This window comes from Tiliqua scincoides, chromosome 6, assembly GCF_035046505.1.
Source record: "Tiliqua scincoides isolate rTilSci1 chromosome 6, rTilSci1.hap2, whole genome shotgun sequence".
Taxonomy (NCBI): Eukaryota; Metazoa; Chordata; class Lepidosauria; order Squamata; family Scincidae; genus Tiliqua; species Tiliqua scincoides.
Genome location: NC_089826.1, coordinates 65,475,147 through 65,489,447, shown reverse-complemented (window position 1 = coordinate 65,489,447; position 14,301 = coordinate 65,475,147). Strand labels below are relative to the sequence as shown.

The 14,301-nt window shown below is 42.9% G+C and overlaps 1 protein-coding gene across 2 annotated transcripts in view; it reads right to left on the bottom strand.

Annotated features, from left to right (window-relative positions):
• DLC1 (DLC1 Rho GTPase activating protein) overlaps nt 1-14,301 on the bottom strand; it is a 228,071-nt gene that overhangs the window by 128,092 nt on the left and 85,678 nt on the right. The window contains exon 1 of one of the 2 annotated variants that reach the window (XM_066632837.1): nt 1,016-1,325. The exons of the other annotated variant lie outside the window; for it this stretch is intronic. Coding sequence (XP_066488934.1) covers nt 1,016-1,133 — 118 coding nt within the window. The 5' untranslated portion in view covers nt 1,134-1,325. Of the gene's footprint in view, nt 1-1,015; nt 1,326-14,301 lie in introns of those variants that run through there. 2 annotated transcript variants of the gene reach the window in all.

Here is a 14,301-nt window from a genome sequence, read left to right as displayed (position 1 = left end):
CAGTGTAAGATGGTTAGCTCTACCTGCTGAAAGCAGCTGAAGTTTGTCCTGCAACAATCACAGCTCACACTATTGCATCAGATGCAACTTCATTTTCCTTCTTGTGACATGTTTTGACAATCCACACGAGCCAAATTCCTTCTCTCTGTTATAAAGCTAACCCCAGTAAATTCACAAAACAACTGTGATCTCTCTTACCACCACACCCTTTTTCTAGACATACCAGGTGTCTTGGTGGATCAGGCTACTTTAACTTTGTATCATTAACTGTGTGGGAACTGAGCTAGCAATGTAAGGGCTTTGTGAGGCTGGGGCCTTGCGGCCCATATCAAAACATCTACCTCAGGTATTTAAAGATGATGCGACATTTTATTTTTAAAGTAACATGAAAAACTGTATGGCATGCATGAAGACAAGAAACACAGGAAACAAAATAAAGTCGTAATCTCCTTCCTAAAAACGCACAAGTCGATTCTGAGTCCCACAAACCAAAATAAGATTATCTGCGTTGTCAGGGCAGATGACGCAGCTTGTGCTTCATTTGGGATTGTCATAAACAGCACTTGCTTGGACCTCAAAGTCAGGTCTGCCCTGCCAGAGAAAATGCCAGCAATCTTTCAGCGCACTGCCAAAAGGACCAATGCACGCCCCCTTCTGCGAGGAAATGATCCATAAGGCAATTCACTGAAGCAAATCATCCCAATAAGACACAGGAGCTTGACATCCTAGCAAGAGCAAACACTTTGACTCGCTTTGCTGAGAAAAAAATCACAGAGCATAAACCTTCAAATACCTTGTTTATGTTTGCTCTTTTTTTAAATAAAGGAAATTCATTGCAGTGATGTGTCAAATGCATATTGTAGTGAAGAAATGCAATCAATAAGAGGATGAAGAAATATTGTGTGTATGTGGGGGTGGGGGGGTGCGGTTCTCTCCTCCAGTCAGTAGCATCTCCTATAATCATTAGGACTACATTCCCCTGAGTAACTAAAAATCATTTTGAAGACTTCCTCACCTGCCAGGCGCCTGTCTCTTGTGGTTTTCCAGATGGCATCCAGGGCTCTGGTCGTGGAATTTCTGATATGATCACTGAATGATCTTTTCAAAGGGGCTCTCACTGGGTGCTGATCCATAATGTCGAGAAGAAAACGTCACATCCACAATAGGAACAAATACATCACTGTAGTCGGGCCTCAAGAGCAAGAGGCATCCCTTACTCAGTTATTTCCTGGATCTTCTCTCTGTGAGGTGGGTCATTACTTGGGAAAAAAGGTTTGTCATCTGCCGGTTCTCCCCTTTCAATTCAAGATTCAGGCATTGCAGTTCTTGCTGCAGACGCAGGGCAGCGGAGAGACTGCAGGCAACCTATTGGCAGGCTGCCAACTCCAGGGCTGCTGCCTGCCACATCTGAAAAGGCTTACCAATGAGCTAACGATGATACTCTCTTTGAGATCTGAAGCTCCAGCAAGGGGAATAGCGATAGGCTTCCAGCTTCGAAAGAAAGCACACTGGCCTCAGAGACTCTCACAAGCTCATTTTTAAAGAAAGCATGCGTCTGCTAAGCTGACATTGCAGGTGATTTTTCATTTTCAAGGGAAGACGGGCACGAAAAGAAAAAAAGAGACTGAAAGCTGCCTTTTTCTGATGTGGCAACTTCATTTTGTTTCCCAGAGCCTCTCCCCTCTCTTCCTTCTTTGCATATCATTCACATTGCCTCTGGACATCCTTTAAGCTTGGGTTTTCAGACTTTCTAAGAAATCACAGATCTATTTGCACTGCTTATTGTGCCTGCTTTCATACATCAGAGAGGGGCCGGAAGTCATGGTCTTCCGAGGGCTGGTTCACATGACCTTCTGTGCCTTTGGGAACACTGGATTTCAGCCAGACATTGCTGACTTCCAGCTTCACCTGACTGTGATGGAGGCACTTGTGTGCATGCTTGCCTGTGGGTACTGAATATGGCCCACTGGTATGGCTAATAAGGGTATGCCAAAAGATCACCTGGGCTTAGTTAAGCATGCAGCTGCAGCAACATTCACACGACCATCTCAAACATGTCAAGTCCCAGGTTCTAACTTTGGCATCTTCGGCGGGGTTTTTTTCTTTTTTAAAGCAAGTCTGGGAAAGGTCTCTCTGCCTGAGACCTTGTGCTGCAGTCATTCAGAGTAGCTAATACTGGGCTAGATGGACCAAAATCAGACTAGGTATAAGGCAGCTTCATATGTTCGTCTCTCCATGGAGGGACATGGTTGAAAGTTATAGATGCTGTGGGTTGAAATGATTCTGTGAATTGGCTCAACCCAGCCTGTGGACCTAGGTATGGATGTAGTTTGCATTATTCCTCAATATCAGTGGAATCCAGTGAGACAAAGAGTGGAGTTCACATTTGGTATCTGCAGCCAAATGAAACTGACTTTGTTTACATGTTTGTTTACACAAGTTCATTTACATAGTTTGAATAATTAAGGCCCAAATCCTAACCAACTTTCTAGCACTGACACAGCTGTGCCTATGGGGTGTGTGCTGCATCCTGCAGTTGGGTAGCACTCCTGGAGGCCTCCTCAAGATAAGGGAATGTTTGTTTCCTTACCTTGGAGCTGCATCGCCCTTATGTTGGGGCTGGAAAGTGGGTTAGGATTGTGCCCTAAAATGAATACACGTACAGTAATTCACATGAAATGTGGAAGTGTGTATAAACACCTGCATGTGAAGACCACATATCATGTGAGCCCTGCTGAACGTCAAACTACTATTATCATCTGTTCCAAGTGTCTTTATTAATCAGGGATTGTCTCTGTTTTCTAGTCACTGCCCCTGGTAAATGGCTGTTCCAATTGTTGCCTATTTGCTAAGCTTTTACTAGGTATGAGTTGTTAGAGTTGTCATGCAATCCAATTCCAAACAACACAGTCCTGGAATGTGCTGGAATCCCTAGCATGTATTCACTGCTGAAACAGAGACGCCTGCGTTGGCTCGGTCATGTCGTGAGAATGGATGATGACCGGATCCCAAAGGATCTCCTCTATGGAGAACTCGTGCAAGGAAAGTGCCCTACAGGTCGACCACAGCTGCGATACAAGGACATCTGCAAGAGGGATCTGAAGGCCTTAGGGGTGGACCTCAACAAGTGGGAAACCCTGGCCTCTGAGCGGCCCACTTGGAGGCAGGCTGTGCAACATGGCCTTTCCCAGTTTGAAGAGACACTTGGCCAACAGTCTGAGGCTAAGAGGCAAAGAAGGAAGGCCCATAGCCAGGGAGACAGACCAGGGACAGCCTGCACTTGCTCCCAGTGTGGAAGGGATTGTCACTCCCGGATTGGCCTTTTCAGCCACACTAGATGCTGTTCCAGAACCACCTTTCAGAGCGCGATACCATAGTCTTTCGAGACTGAAGGTTGCCAATACATGCAATCCTATGCATGTCTATTCAGAATAAGCCCTCTGAGTAGGGGCTTCCTCCTACTTAATGGGACTTACTCCCAGGAAAGTGTGTATGGGATTGCAGCCTTTAGTTCCTTTCCCAGGGTTTCCAGAAGTTAATCTCTGAGAGGGTTGTTGATGCATCTTGTCTTCAATGCACATGGATGTAAATGCATTCTTCTGAACATTTAGATGGCATGCACCACTCTGCCTGCCATGTTATATGTTGGCATTGCTCACTTTGAGCTGTAGAACAATGTATGCATTTCTGCTCTCCTTGAACCTATTCTGTTCGTGAAACAGCACAGGACTGACAAGAAAATAAATACATTACACAGCAAACAGAAAAAAGAATTCAACAATGTGCAGCCAGGGATAGGGTGGGGGAGGATCAAGAAATAATCCTTGGTATGAGAACTGAGATGCTATGAGAACACCGTTATTTTCATCTGTGAAATGTCAGAGAATATATATTATTTCTTTGATTAAAAAAGCAATGAAGGTGAAGTGTGTTATCTAGCAATATTTAAAACTTATCTTGTGGTTGTCAGTCCGTGAACCATAGAGGCATTCAGAAACTGCACTTGCAATAAATTGAAGAAGGCAAGGCTAACTTCCCCCTTGTCAATCTGGCTGTGAGCCACGCTAAACCAGTATCCTGTGCCTCTTCACCAGTGACAGGGAGAAGTTCAACACCTTCAGCTTCTCTATTCACAGAGCAGTAATGACAGGACAATTTGTGCCCCCTGTAAAACATTTTTCTGCTGGAGCTCCTGTAATCCTAAGAAATTATAATTTTGTAGTATACTGTACTGTCTTGGTTTTGGGAGATATTCTCTGCTTTCAGTTTGGCTACAGATCCTACATCCAAGTCAAAATGATATGGATCTCAGCAGAAAAAAAATGCAAACATTTGCTCTATTGATCAGGTCCCAACTTCAGGTTCTAATGACAATAGCAGTGGTAGTTCAGCAGTACAGGAAGCCTGCATAATCCGTGGATGCTGAATGACACCCCAGCCTCCAAACCAGAGGTTTTTCTGAGGCCTGCAGAGGCTTCTGCGGGTTTCAGAATGGCCGTTTAGTCAAAAACAAACAAACAAAACGCTACTTCCGGTTTTACGATAAAACTGGAAGTGACTATTTTGCCCTTATAAGGCATACTGAGGCCTGGGGAAGCCCTACCTGGGTCTCACAATGCCTTATAAGGCATAAAAAATCACTTCTGGTGTTTTTGTAAAACCGGAAGTCGTTTTTTCCCCCTAAATGGCTATTCTGAATTGCCAGAGGCCCCAGGTGGTCACGGGCAGACTCTGCAGACATTAGAAAAGCCTCCAGACATGACTCCAGTTGGGTTCTGAGGCTTGGGGGGAGGGCCTAAAATCCACAGATTTTAACATCTGTAGATTTCCTGATCCACAGGGGTTCCTGGAATGGAACCCCGACGGACAACTGTATGTACTCTGTTAATTCTACTTATAAAGATGGCAGCAAAACCAACACAATGAGACCAATACAATACCAATACAATACAATAAGAACTATGTCTATTGCAGGAGGCAAAAATGCCCACTGTTTCTCTGCTTCAGAAGAAACAAGAAATTATTGCATAATCCTCAAGTCTAGGATTCATTATGTTTGAATTGCTTGGCCACAATTGAATCTCATCGATCCACAGAAGTGCGTGTAGGACCAGCACCTGTGGCAAAGCCCTGCATTGGACCTTATATGTTACTCCCCATCACTTGATGGCACATTGGATGCTACTGCTACCACAAATATTGAGGGTCAAGGGACTAACCTGGTCAGGTGGATCTTCTGACGGGCATGGACTCTTGACCACTGCCTGCCCTGGCAACTTGTGATGCCTTCCCTATGTGCATGCCAGAGTACAGAATGAGCAATATATGGGTGGTGTTTAGAAACAAACAAAAAATCTATCTGAACTTAGAAGTGGCTCACATGCTCATGCTGACTGTAGATCATGTAGCTGCATGTGATAAACAGAATCAAATGCCACAGATAGGAAATTTCCAGCACTTCATGTCACTTTCAATTTCAATGATTTTCATGGTTCACACAGTCAGCTGTGAGCCATCAAAATATCCAGTATGAAAAAAAAAACTCCAGTGGTTTGGGACATTGTAGTTTATACAACTTATAAGCATGCAAAAAAGGATACAGAGCAGGAAGAAACCACACAGTTACTAGACATGAAATCCTACGTCCATCTGAAATGCAGGGTCAGCTGTCCACCAAAATCCATGCAAGTGTCCCACAAACAGAGAATAGGTAGGCTGTAGAAAGACAGCTCCAGAGCAAATAGCTCCAAACAACTCAAGCATAGTGTCCATCATAGTATCCATCATTTCAGTTATGAAATACACTATGTTCTGGAGATTTGTAACATAAGTAAATTGAAACAGACGGCTCTTGCCAGCCCAGGGCTTTTGTGCCTGGTCAAAAGCATGACAGACAAATGGTGGCTGTGTGAAAGCAGCAAAGCAGCCGTCCACAACTTGGACATCCTCAGATGCCTATAACTGGGGACAGACACAGTGTAATGTGATTTGAGTTCTGCAGTGCAACGGCAGGAGGACAGAGTTGATCCTTTGTTTTGCTGCAAATCCCTGGAGCAGTAATAAAATGCTTCTTTTCACTGTCCAGTTGACCAGTAACATTGACTGGAATGAAAACATCTAAAACAGATCCCTGTGGTACTTTCAGATACCATCAGCTTGTATGAGTGATATCAGAGACACAGAAGAGGTTGCCAGCTAAGAGCAAGACAGAGTGAGCAAGACAAATGGGGGAGGTTTAGCAAAGAGGTTGGATCCAAGGTCTCACTAAGAGGTCAAAGTGGGCTGCTTCTCCCCCTCCTGACTCCAGTTATTCAATTAACAGATTCCGAAGATTAAAAAAAGAGAAAGAATTCAAGGGAGAATACACAGCTTGTTTTCTCTGGAGCAGCCCCTCCCCTGAACTTTATAAGCCCTTGTAGTAAAGAAAAGTATTTATGACACTCCATTCTTCCTGTTCCCCTTGTAGCACTATGCTCCCAGTGAGGAATGTGCACACATCCCCAAGCATGGGAATTCAGGCACATGATGAACACGTAAGAGTTTACTTCTCCTATCCATCCATTCATGTGCAAACACCAGAGATTATCTGTCTCTTTAATACTGAATAGGAAGCATTATGGTTAATGTAAAAACAAAAACAAAACACTGAGATTATCTCATTAGCGGCATTTTGTCGCTGTAAACCCGCTATAAGCTGTGGCTTGTTTTTGCTTTCAAAGTCTCTCCTGCCTCCAGACAGCCAGGCCTACCTTGCCAAAGTGCTCAAACCCAATCCAGTCCATGCACTCCACCTGGACAGACTTCATAATTGCCTTTTGTTGTCTGCTAAACCCTCGAATGGTACATTTACATAAGCATCGAAGAACAGTTCAATTCATGCCATTTTGAAAATGCACCCTTCCCCCTTTTTTAAAAAAAAGCAGCAAACAGTCACCTTATATGCTTGCTATCGACTGTGTAGTGTGCTGTTGCCAGTTCCATACATTGCCAAAGCAAAAGATTAACTTCAATTATTTCTAAGAAAGCCCATTGAAAGAAGCCTGGGTCTAAGTGCTCTGCTGGATTGATGCCTAATTTTGCTGTACAAGCAGAATTATGGCATCGTGAGATTGTTGAATCTCCTTGGGTGGAAACTGAAAAGGAAGGCAAACTGCAGCAGGACCACCATCATCAAAACGCAAGCAAAATGTGCTAAATAGACCTCCAACTTTAAGACTTATCAAGCTTTCGTGCTTTTTTTTCTTTGTGCCCTGCTTACCGGTGGTCTCACCTGCTGCTCATGTAATTAGTCTTAAGCTATCCTCAGACAATTAGAACACTGCGCCCTGCCCAAATTGCTGGCAGTTGCTTTTGAAGTCATGTGTATTAATGAGAGGAAATGGGGCATTTATTGAAAACTGGTGCCATGGCTTAAAACAGGGTCCTTGAAACAGGAAGGAAGTTATTAAAACTCCATTCATTTAAGCCATGTGTGGCATGGCTTGCTGCAGTGGAATCAGAGAGCATTAGCATACAAAGCAGCATTAAAATAGAGCCGGACTGCTGAGTTTCTGAAAAGGTGTAATGTTTCAATAGGTCTTCCAAGGCCTTCCTATTAAGACCAGTTTTAGCCTGAGAATTCAAGTCCAAGGGTATTTGCAGTGGGATCATACTTTTTCCTTTTCATCAGCTCACCTTCACTGTGTCAAACACCTCATCTGACTTCAAGGGAAAATGGTAAAAATAAATGTTACCCCTTGCAGCAAAAGCAGCTGGGTCTATCTTTGTTGAACAACCATGATAGGTAGAGCTCTAATATTCAGAGGCTGTAGAATTCTGTTTGGCAGATGTTTGGCATAAGTAACAGCTATCCCCACTGCTGCAGAAGGAATGTAGGTAAGGATTTTGATCTGTTCTAGACCACGTTCCAGGCAATTCTCATGTTTTTAAAGTGTCTAGAACCAAGGCTGACCCAAGACTGCCTGGTACCTGAGGCAGTGTGCCAAATGCCACCCCACTCTTACCTAGCACTGTGCCAGCTTCTGCTCTTCCTCTCTTCCTGCTCCCTGGATTGGAAAAGTATGAAAGGGGACAGAACAGAAGAGGAAGTGGGAAGGAGGGAAGAGTTATGGGCTAGCTAGAGTATCTCTGATGTTCTAACCTGCTGTTTTCCTTTCCTTTACACATCTTGTATGCTGTACCCTCTTCCTTTTCCAGTTCTGGCAGTGAGTGGTGGAGAAGTTGTTGAGATAAGTTGCTAGGTGAAGGAGGGTGGTCCCCACCAATCTGCCCCTTAAAGCAACTGTTTCAATTGGCTTCATTGATATTTTGGCCCTGATTGAACTGGATCATGCCCTAAAACTAGTGTCCTATTACAGTATTCTTCGTCTCACCCACTGTAGTGTATAATGGTAAACAGTTACCATTGAAACAGTTAACCTGGGGAGGAGGAGCCAACAGTGGGCGAACAGACATGTCCCCAGGAGCTCCTGGGAGACAGTTTGTTTTCCCCCAAATACTGCAGGTCTGAAGAGGACCTGAAGATCTTTGTTAGGAGAGATAAGATCTTCATCGGTGCAGGTATCTGGGAAACTGAAAGCCCGACCCGGGGGGGGGGTCTTCCTTCTCAGAGAAATCTAACCGTTTGTGACAGTATTGGGGAGGTGCAGTGATCTGCAATCAAGCTGCTGGCTCCATGCTGAGATGCCATATGGAGGGGGGAAAAAAGCATGAAGTGTAAAGTTTAAGCTGGAAATTTAAGATAAGCAAGGGTTAATATTGTCCCTGGCTCTGATTGACTGATTTGGCTAAAAGCCCTGGATATACTGGAGGCATTAATGAGAGACTTTTTAAGGAGGTTGAAAGTGCTCTTTTTCTCTGTCGTGGAATAAATTGGTGGTGGATTATAAGTTATACAACTATAACTTAGGTCTGAACTAAAATCCAGAATTATTCTTGGACATAATTGGATATAAATATAATTCTCATTAGATTTGAAAGAGCTTTGTTTTCTCTGCACCATAGACGGTGAGATTGTTTTCTTTCGTTTTGTTTCTCTCTCCGTTAACTGCACTGGACTGTTATCTGCAAGATGTATGTAAGGAATGCGGATGGCAGAGTAGTAATGACATGGTGGAAGTAAGGAGAATAATACGTTGTGGACATCTAGTGGACTAGAGAGAAATTGCAAAATGGATTCTGTTCCAGAAATGTGGATGCAGAAAATCTTGATCAATACAGAGAGATTGCTTGTTATGTAGCGACAACAGCTGAATTGGTCCTTGTAGATTCAAGCCAGTCTGGAGACTCTTCCCAACAGATAGTTGTCTGTAAGGAACAATTGGAAGATGTGAAGAAGATAAACAAGGGAGTGAAAATGCGGTCAAGGAGGAAAATCAACAGGATGATCAACAGGACAAAGAAGAGGCGCTGATGGAGATCAAGAAAGATAAGATGGACAGAGTAACAGGAGTGCACAAATCACAAAATTTGTTGGAACAAGAAGGAGAAAATATATTCCAGTTAACTGGAAGAATGAACACACCCTATATAAGAAAGTGTGGATCTATCAGATTCTGTTATAGAGATAAATTATTAAAGATATTACAGGAGAAAAAATGGAAAGTAAGAAAGAAAAAGAACCCTGAGGGGTAATCTGAGAGTTAAAGAAAATTGGAGGATTTATTCAGCTAATAACAATGGCCCAAATTTATTTGAAGAAGGAAAAAAAAAGAATACATATGAAATTGATAAATATGAATTAGAATGTATTAAAAAATATAGCTGGAAATGTAAACGTGTAGAAGAATTGTTTTATATGTGGTTATTATGTCAAAGAAAAAAAGTGTAATTAGATTGGAGAATTAGATTGGAGTTGATATAGCTGAGGTGATAATTTTGGTAATTAGATTATTTTGTTTTAATATTAATGAGCAATTGAAGTTAGTTTACGCTTGGTAGAAAGTGAATATTTAAAAAAATTGTATAGGGCATTAGGGAAAATTTATTCTATATTATATAAATAAATGGATAAATCAATAAGAGGTAGAAATAGATGAGTAAGTAGATTAGGAGATATAGTATGATTAATTATTAATGGTATATGGTATTTAGCACTCCTAAATGTATATGTTTGTATGTCTGTGTTAATAATAAACAAACAAACAAACAAACAAATAAATAAATAAATAAATAAAAATGAAACAGTTAACTAGGGAGCTGCAAGAGGGCTACTTAAGCAAAACTATTTAGTTTCAAATAATTCCATTGTGCAGACTAGCAAAATATGTACATATCATCATGTTAGTATAAACAGATGTGTAGAATGAGTGCACATGTTCTGCATTTGAAATTGTATTCCACAAGCCCTAAGGATTTCATCTGCATTGTTTTCGTGTCTCTTTTTCCCCCTCTAGATTTTCAAACAAAATTTGTACAAACTGCTTTTGGATTACAAGTTCCAAAAGATAATTTTTGTAAAGATAAACACAGTGGTTCCCCACTTTTATACACTAGCAAAGATTTACGTTGATTCATTTAAGTCAGATGCAATTATACTGAAAGGAACACAACAATTATCGCAGCAGCTAGAAAATATACTTATGCTACCCACAATAAAGTAATTGTGAACAATGAATGTAACCAGCATCCCTTGAACAGATTTATGCAGTGCTTTTACAGATCTAAAGGCATACAAGTGTTACAAATTTGCTACACAGAAAGTACTCCTATGTAAGAAAAGGAATAAAAACCACTTGTATGACCGTCATTCATGACGATCTATACAAAGATTTCATGAATTTCCCTTCAGAGATTTGCTCTCTTTGCCACGAATTTGTATTATTTGAAAGAGCCCTGAAACTCATCCAACAACAAGAGGAAAATTCAGGACCTTTTTCATAGTCATACTCCATGTTTAATTATTAAGGGCGCAATCCTATCTTGCGCTGGAACAGGCAAGCCAAGAGGCTTGTGCTTTATCCAGTGCAAGACAGGCGCCCAAAGTGGCTCAGCCAGAGGTAAGGGGAAACTTTTCCCCTTACCTCTGGGTAAGCCACTCTGGTCCCTATGGGTCTCCTTGGACTTGTGCCACCTCCTGAGAGTGGAGCGGCTTGAAGTCGCTCCAAACTCCCCGGGAATGGGGGATGGGATCCAGCATAATAAGTGGTGAGCTACAGCATTGCCAAAGATCTAACTCACCACTGTCTACACTTCCTCTTCTGTTCTTTTCCTTTTATGAATCTGGGAACCAGGAAGATGAGCAGAGGTGGGCAGAGATGGGCCAGTAGACATGGATGGGCCAGAGTTGGGCTTAAGGAAGGTGAAAGGTACTTACAACGGCTGGCAATTTGTTTGTCATGCAGTGATGAGAAACACAATGCTTATTTAATACTCTCTTCTATATAGTTATGCAAGTTCCCCAAGTTCTTTTCTCTTGGGAGACTGGTCACCCTAATGCAATAAGCTACTGCACCATACAGTTACTGAGGAATGTGACCTAAGGTAGAAGAGAGGGAAGCTTTTCCTCAAGCTGCAGGAATCACCAAGGACTTTGATCTTGGTAGAGATATATGATAATTGGGCTCTCCCAGCACCACAGACAGCTCCTCCATAATGATATCTTTTCTCAGCCGGCACCATGAATGATATTCGGCCCGCTGCTGAAACAAGTTTGACAACCCTGACCTCGATAGATGGAGTCACAATTCTGAATGTCACTGAAATAGAAAAAGCAACCGCTGGGTAGTGCTAAGGGCCCTAGTTTGGAAGCATGCTGGGAATTCCAAGTGTTCTGTTCCTGTGATGTTTACTATTGTGACAGGATAAAATAGCTGTAGTGAAGATAGTGAGCATTCCAACCGAAAGATCAAAATGCCGCTCGACATATTATCCAGAAATGAAACCACACCCCAATTCATGTGTGCTTTCAGGCTCTGCAATACCAGCAAGATGTCAACAGGTTAGAGGGAATTCAGGGAAGATAAGAGCAACCTGAATGATTTAAGAGCTGGAGACTTTGATTTACAAGGGAACATTCAAAGCAAAATATGCTCAGCTTTGCCAAACAATGGCTAATGGAGTCGAGGCAAAGGAGGTATGATTAGGGGTCCTCAAGTATTTCAAGAACTCCCCTCCCTCCCCCAAAGCACAGGATTAAATTATTTAAAGCAATACAAAGGGCAGGAGTAATGAGGTGAACTGAGAACAGAGATAAATTCAAGCTGACTATCAGGAGCAGGAGGGAAAAGATCTGATAAAGAAAAATTATTTGACTGAAGAACTTATTCACTGGTCACCGCAGACAGGAACCTCTTTAGAAAGAGTGGGACAGGAGAAAAAACAGGCTGAGAAAAAAGAATATTAGAAACAGAAGGACCAGACCATGAGCATCAATGTGGTATCATGGTCAGAATTGTTATGGACAAATCCTATGGGTCACTAGCGCTGGTGCAGGGGCTGCTGTGCTGTTGCAAATATTTCATAAAGAACATTTGCAATGGTTCAGGAGTAGGAGTAGGCAGTGGAAAGGTCTGCGCCATTCCACTGGCATTGAAGCCACACTGACGTCTACTGGTACTGATGAGTTCAGCAACAAGCAGCACAGGGCTGTGGGGAGGGTGGAACAGAGGTGGGGAGGGGGTTAATGGAACAGGGCAAGTGGTGGATCAGGCTCAGGAATCAGTGGAGGAGGCCTATACCATATCCTAACCCCTTCCCAGGTCTGGAAGTCTTACATGGGCTTCTTGGACTTGCGCCAGCGATTTTGCTGGCACAGATCTGAGCAGCCCCATTAGACAGGCTGGAGCTTGACATGGGGTAAGGGGACATAGATGTCCATTTGCACTGTTTTACAGCTGGATGCAAGCACTCTTCTTTGCAGTACTCAAAAGAACCCAGACAAGTATGAACTTGCTGTACCAGGTACTACATATTAAAAGACCATTGGAAGCCTATAGAATATTCTAGAAACACCAATGCAAGCCGGATTGAAGTCTGGATAAGAAGTCTCTGGGAGCACCATGCAAACTGCTCTGAGCTTTCCCAGGAAGAAGTATAAACATTAGTAAATAACCTCTGTTTGGAAGAATTTACACAAGCCCAACTTGAACTGAGACACCACATGCTGTGAGAAGCAAACAAATGGGTCAGGAGTGGGGGGGGGGTGTAAAACTGGATTGCAGAGAAATTCAGATATGGTTCAAACAGATTGAAGCAACTCATCCTCTGTCTAACCTTTATCAGATTGGCCGGCCTTTGTAGACATAAATCATCAGACTGGAATAGATGACAGAGGTCATCAACCACAGAGATACAGATGGATCTGGTCTTTAAGTGCAAAAGATTCCACAACCTTCTCTGGGCAATGTGTTTCTTTGGCCATCTGCTATGGTCAGGAATGTTTTCCCATTATATTTAAGCTCAATTTACACTCCAGCATTTTAAGCCTCTGAGAAAGAACTGCTTTTTCCCCTTCACTTTTTCTATGGCAGCCTTTATAACAGCTGAAAATTGTTAACATATTCATTGACATCATGTAGTGTAGTGGCTCAGGAACTCAGTTGTGAGCCAGGAAGTCCTCAGTTCAGACCTCATCTTTATGGTGGTGATCTTTGACAAGTCTTTAAGTGCCAGATTTCAGGGGGTTTGTGGCAAGGTGGTCTCTAGTGGGCCTCTTACTATCACAGGGAAAACAGACTTTTCATTCTCCAGAGGCCAAGAACAGCAACAACAATATTCTAGCTAGTGGCATCTTCTATTTGACATGCTCCCCTCCCCCCAATACTCCATGTGACATCACGAGCAAAACAAACACAGCAGCAGCAGCCACTGGCTATACTGTTTTTGCTGCTGTTGCTGCTGCTGCTGGCCCCCACAGAGAATGAAACTTGTGTCCACTTCCGCAGTAAAGTGAGGGTCCCACTCAGTTGGTAGCTGCTGTTCTCTGACTAAGTCTAGTCCTCCCCAGGAGGTATGAGGGGGGGGGGGAAGCCACCCCAGGTGCAAGCCATAAAGGGTGCTAACATGGGCATCCCCTCTCCCTTCTTGCTAGCTGCTAGGATCTATTCTATTCATACACAGTAAATATGCAGTGTTGCCCACGTCGCTTGCCTGTTGGTTCTTCTTTCACTGAAACTTTTCTGGCTGGCTTTTTAAATCAATAATTTCTCTTAACTGTTTGTTTGGTACCTCTTCACTCCCTTCTTCAATCTCGTGTGTGTGTGTGTGTGTGTGTGTGTGTGTGTGTGTGTGTGTGTGTGTGTGTGTGAAATGCACTAGCTATGCCACTAAGGGCAGGTACCAGCTATGGCTCCTCCAGGCACT